At 42.4% G+C, this 6000-nt stretch overlaps 1 protein-coding gene across 6 annotated transcripts in view; it reads right to left on the bottom strand.

Annotated features, from left to right (window-relative positions):
- Positions 1-361: 361 nt before the first annotated feature.
- The window catches only part of CEP128 (centrosomal protein 128), a 187994-nt gene continuing 182355 nt past the window's right edge, over positions 362-6000 (bottom strand). For 5 of the 6 annotated variants that reach the window (XM_083732094.1, XM_083732096.1, XM_083732097.1 and 2 more), the window contains one exon: positions 362-1558. In XM_083732094.1, coding sequence (XP_083588220.1) covers positions 1452-1558 — 107 coding nt within the window. In that variant the 3' untranslated portion in view covers positions 362-1451. The remainder of the gene's footprint in view (positions 1559-6000) is intronic. The other variant, XM_083732095.1, reaches the window with a different exon arrangement.

The raw sequence follows: 6000 nt of genomic DNA, 5'->3' as shown, positions 1-6000 counted from the left end.
AAGAGCCTCTTTTCATGACAGCAGGTATACCTCCATGCATAACCATCCACATACAGCGAAGTTTAAAAGTAATACTCCTGGTTTGACACACAACAACCCAATAATTGCCACTAATGAAAGCTGGCATCATTGCTAGTAATGTAACCAAGTCCTTGAACAGTGGGCTGCTTATCTAAAGAAAACACTGGCATTAGTGAGACAACTGTAATACAGTCCATATCTTTAGAACAATCTCTCGCTAGGCTACTGTGCTGGCTCTCAAGGCACTTTTACAAGGACTCAGACTTGAACATTAAAACCAAGTGCATTTCACAGATCAGAACCAAGATATGGGCAATAAACCAAGAATCACAGAGGCAGGTAAAGTGGAAGGGGAAGTTTTATTAGAAACATCAAGAAAGGGAATATCTGATTTCATCAACAGAGACCACAATATATGGCTAAATTATTGTACACTGTAATTTTCAGAGTTAAGGTGACATTTCAAAAAAAACTTAATAAAGAGGTATTGGGAAGGATGTGACTATTAGAAATTGCTTTTTATTAAAAGAAGAAAAAAAAGAAGGTTGGGTACTCATATAAACCAACCTCCTCTGCCAAAGGTTCATTCTCAACCTGTTTATTCAATTCCAGGAAGACATTGTACATTTGTAGCACAAAATTAGATATTGTGACTCTGGTTCTCTTCTGCCATGTCAGATATAAAATATTTCATTACATTATTGGAGATTTTAGGTTTAGGAAACAAAATTATTATTATGCTTAATTACAGAAGTGGTTCATAACAAGTGGTTAACTGAATTTCCTCCAGTTCTGGGGAAATTTAGGTTAGGCTGCGCTCTCCCTTGAGCTTGGATCAACAAACATAGTAGTCCCAAACAGAATGAAATGCAGCATGTAATCTTAATTCTCCTCAAAGTGGAGGAAATTCAGGTCATTGTTTCAGATATAAATGATTTCTATTATTAAGCACAATAATGTAATCATTGCATAATGCATCAATTGAGGCACCTTTGTTGTAAAATGCTATTATGCCTGTACAGCTCTAAGTTATGTTATAAAACATCTTATTTACACACCAAGCAATTTCTATTAACCATTACCTGATTGTGTTTATGTTTTATCTATATATTGTTCAACCAAAAATCCATTGCATCTTTGAACTTAAAGCATATTAAGGTATGTAACAAAACTCACGAAAGGCAAAGGTGGCTGGTTTGGGATGGACTGAAACAAAGCAATGGGGACAGCACTTCAAACCACAAGATTCTTTGGCATTTTACATTCAGGTTTCACTTGCTTCGTTTTAGACCCACAATCGAGACGTTGTTCTCAGTCACTATTTGGCATCTCTTGGACCAAGGAATCTGCACTGCTTTGGTAAATACAGCTGCAGTCAGAACTGGAAAAAAGTGCCGCAGAGCTGAGTTCCCAACAGTGTATCTGAACATTTAGTACCTCTCTTCTTGTGTTCGCAGTTTTGTTCCATTGACCGTCATGCTGATAGCACCTTTTTTAGTTGCATTTGAATCTGAAGGAAATGTACTTTTGGTAAGTGCTGCGGAAGAAAGGGGGGGGGAAATAATCACCTATTCGCTGAAAGACTCGACATGGGGGAGGGAGGATCTAGGAAAAAAACAGCCTGTTCTAAACAGAGAGGGCCTGTCCAGATACCCATAGAGTGGTGACACTCCATTTAGAATGATTCAATGCAAAGTAGGTGGGATTGTCTCTGAAAACTGTTTGAAAGCTTTGGTTGGTGCAAAATACAGTGGTTAGATTTACTGGCATCAGGTGAACCGAAAATGGAAAACAGGTGATTTAATGCTTTTTCTCTAAGAGATAATGGTTTGTCTCTCTTCTAGATAGTTGCTCTTCCACAAACAGAAGGGCTCCTTCCACACAAGGAAGGCACTCCAATCCTGCCAAGGCCTCCACTTTTGCTGACATCCATCATCACTTCCCATGCTGTTCTGGAGGATTCCCCAACCTTTCAGAGCAGATTTCTGCATGGGGGTTGCAGTGAAAACAAGGGATCGCCTCCACACCTTCTCCTACTAGCAATATCATCCTGTGAGCAGACTTCTGCACGTGAGAACTTTGGAGACAAGGCAACTGATACTGCAATTAGGAATGCAAACCTGTCCCCACAGAATTAATGGCAAAACTCAAATCTTAAATTTGATTTTTAAGGGGACAGCAGTAGAGGCCTGGCTTAGTTGAAGGATCAAATGTAGACCTCTTAAGCAGATTTGTGTATCTGTGTGAGCCTGCTGGTGTCATTGTGTCCGGCAAGAATGTTTGAGAGGCATCTAGATTGCTCCCAGCAGAAGCAAGGCAGAGGAGTGTGGTCACTGTAGGGGTGGAGAACTGGCTGTGCTGCTGAGTGACTGCTTAGACTGCTCTGTGCCCTTTAGACTGTGGCCCGGGGTGGGGGTGAGGAGATGAAAGGACACAGAAATGAAGGCACTGCTACCACCAGCAACCCAAAGAAATGAAATCTTCCTGCCATTGCTTCCTGCTCTGGAGAACAAGGCTTGTCACAGGAAAGGAGTGGTTCAGAGAAGCTCCTGAAATGTTAAGAGTCAGTGAGCCAGGTTATGGTTCTCACAAAATGATTTACCCTTGGGTGTAGCCTGAGCCTGATATAAGGATGAGGGCTCTGTAATATAAGGAGAAGCTAAGAAGAGTCCCTAACTGTGGTGACATTCACTAGTTTTAACTATAACATCAAGCTTTCCGGGGACTCGTGTTGCTGCGTCTGTGGAAAACGTGAGTGCTTCAGGCTTAGACCACCTTGGCTGCTTCAAAGGGTCACTGGCATAGGAAACATTCTGCAAAATGTCCTACCAGGAATCACATTGGCTTGTCTGCAGCTATGCAAGCCCAGCCACGTGTAAGGTAGTACTGAACAGTATTGGTTGTGCTGTGGCGAGCCCCATAAGTGTAGCCTCCCAAGGAAGAACCTTCCAGATCTGGCCTGGCTCCCCACATCCAAGCTAGCTCTTCCTGGTCAGGAAGGTATGGAAAGTACTTCTCTCTGTGGCTGAGACTTGCTTGAGCAACAACATCTACCTGAGCTAGTATGTCTTGCATTTCTGGTCCTGTTCTTTGGTTCCGACTCTTGGCTTGCTTTCCACTTCTGTTTTCCGGCCTGCCCTCTGAGACTGATTCCTCTTCCAGTCCTGGCTCCCAGTTCCCAGCTATCGACCTTCACTAGATTGCTGCCTATAGCCCAGCCCCTTGAAGGTTTTCACCTAGCTCACACAGATTCACTAATTTTTTTCTCTCCAAGTGATTCTAGCTCCCCTCTCCCTCTCCTCAAGTGAGAACAGCTATAGGGTATGGGTCTTCATATTCCTATGGGATATAGGTAGGCCAGTGTTTAAGGAGGCTTAATTTGGGCTTTCCTAATGAGGCGTAAATTGCTACAGATTGACGGATAATTGCTCCTGAGGAGCTGGAATCCCACTTCAGCTGTGATTGGGTATTGGAAATCAACTGCTCAGTGCCAAGGTGTGGGGAGGGAGACCAGCTATATAAATGCAATTTGATCTATTGCAGAAAGGGAGAATAAGATCCAATTCACCCTCTATGGGCCAAACAAGTTTGCTACTTGTCAACCATTTGTCTCCTGGAAAATTCATGCAATGCATTTCAGGTAAGTCGCTTCAGCATGTGGCAGATAGGACCCAAGAAGCTAATCCTGACTTAAGAGCCCTGCTGGATCAGACCAAAGGCCCATCTCAACCAGCATCCCATTCTCACAATGGCCAACCAGATGCCTGTGGGAGCCCTGGAAGCAGAACCTGAGTACAATAGCATTCTCCTGACTTGTGATTCCCAGCGGCTGGTATTGAGAAGCATCATACCTCTGACAGTGGAAGCAGAACGTACCCACTGATGAGTGTGCCTAATCTTCTTTTAAAGCTGCCCAGCTGGGCGGGCATCACTACGTCTTGTAGAATTCCACAGACTAACTATGAATTGTGGGAAGAAGTACTTTCGTTCATCTATCTGGAATTTCTTCCCATTCACTTTCACTGGATGGACCCAGTATTACACGTGAGAGAGGGGGAAATCTCTTCTATTTACCTTCTCCACACTAAGCATAATTTTATACTCCTCTATCCTTATATAGACACCCCTTTACTTGGCTTTTTTCTTCACAGGCGAGCTGCTTTTTGGTGCTAATCTGCCACACGTTCACAGACATGTATTTCCCGTTCATTTCTTATCAGGTTAACTGGGAAAATATGCAGTGAACAAGCCACACATGATGCTATGTAAAGTATGAAAGAACTAATTCCTGAAGACCAACCGGGCTTGGATCTGTCAAGAGTTGCAAAAAGCACTGTTGTGTTCTGACTGAATGGGAAAGAAAGTTTTGCCTGGCTCAGCTGGCTAGAGCAGAGCTTTTCAAACTGTGTGCCGCAACATATTAGTAAGTCGACTGCAGTGTGTAGGTGTGTCACGCGAATGCTCCCCACTCTCCTCCTGGGGCTGGAAAGGGGTTATTTTAACCTCCAGTTTGCTACTAAAACATGACATTACTGTGTCACGAAATGATGCACATCTAAAAAAGTGTGTCACCAACAAGAAAAGTTTGGAAAGCTCTGGGCTACAGCATGGTGCTGATAATGCCATGGTCTGGTCCCCATATGGGACAGCTGCCTATTCCTGCATTGCAGTCGGTTGGACTATATGATCCTCAGGGACTCTTCCAACTCTACAATTCTGTGATTCTACGAAATGTTGCTAAACATAATCACAATGGGTTTCCTAGGATCCTTCTTTCCCATTCAAAACTCAGGTTGATGAAAGTAGAAAGAAATGCTAATTCAGAGATACTGGTAAAACTTCCACCAATTCTCAAATTTTCATTTGCTGTCACTATGAGAGAGATGTTAAAATGTTTTTGGAATCCTTATTATCCAATTAAATAGGACCTACTGCAATGGTGTTGGCTGTCTCAGAGTAACATGTAGATAAACAATGTAATAAAAACAAGAGCAATGTCATACTGATTGCCAGAGCTCGGAGGCATGGTCATGAACTTATATGATGCTATCATTTTGTCAAGCAGCAATGAAGAATGCAAAAGCCAAGGTGACCTTGCAGCCACCTTTTAAAAAAAAAATCAAATGAGAAGCTAGTTAAGATGGAAGAAGAAACCCAGGGGGGGATCCTTTTACAGAAATAAACTATATCCTATAAAATACACTGCATAGGGATGTTTCTCTCATCTTGCTTTTATTGTTTAGACTGATCTGTAAAATACTGAAAGCTTATCTCCCACATATGTAATGAACCAGTCAGCTGAATCTCTGCTTAAATTGTATATGTGGATGAGCCATGGATTTTTATGGCTGTTGCCTTGACAATCTGTGAAGTCTCAGCAGCCAGGTAAGAAAAATAACATTGAAAAGGGTGTCCCCTAAAGAGACTGTTCAATACTACTTCAAGTACAGTGGTACCTTGGTTGTCGAGCGTCTCGGAAGCCAAACGTTCCGGTTTTCGAATGCTCAAAACCCAGAAATAAATGCTTCTGTTTTCGAATGCGCCTCGGAAGTCAAATGGCTTCCACTGAGTTTTTTTCCAATTTTCTCCATTGACTTTGCAGACCGCCTATTGTGTCTCAGTTTTCAAACGTTTCAGAAGTTGAACGGTCTTCCGGAATGGAATAGGTTCGACAACTGAGGTACCAGTGCACAAACTTGTCTTATTGGAAATAATGACAGAGATGATGAGACTGTGGTAAAATCAGCAGGAAGAATGCAGAACTGGTATAATAGATTGATCTGGGCACATGCAAGATCCAGAGATTTGGGAAAGCTCACTTTGCAGATGGGAAAAAAGTCCCCGTCCCCCCAATTGCATAATAAAAAGTAAGAGCAACAGTCAGATTTACTACCTCTGAAAAGGGAGACTGTACTTATGGCTGTCAGCATGGATTCTTCATTCATTACACCTACCTTATTTATCTAATTCTTTCTGAAC

This window comes from Podarcis gaigeae (genome assembly GCF_964106915.1).
Source record: "Podarcis gaigeae genome assembly, chromosome: 1".
Lineage (NCBI taxonomy): Eukaryota > Metazoa > Chordata > Lepidosauria > Squamata > Lacertidae > Podarcis > Podarcis gaigeae.
This window is presented reverse-complemented; position numbering and strand designations above follow the sequence as displayed.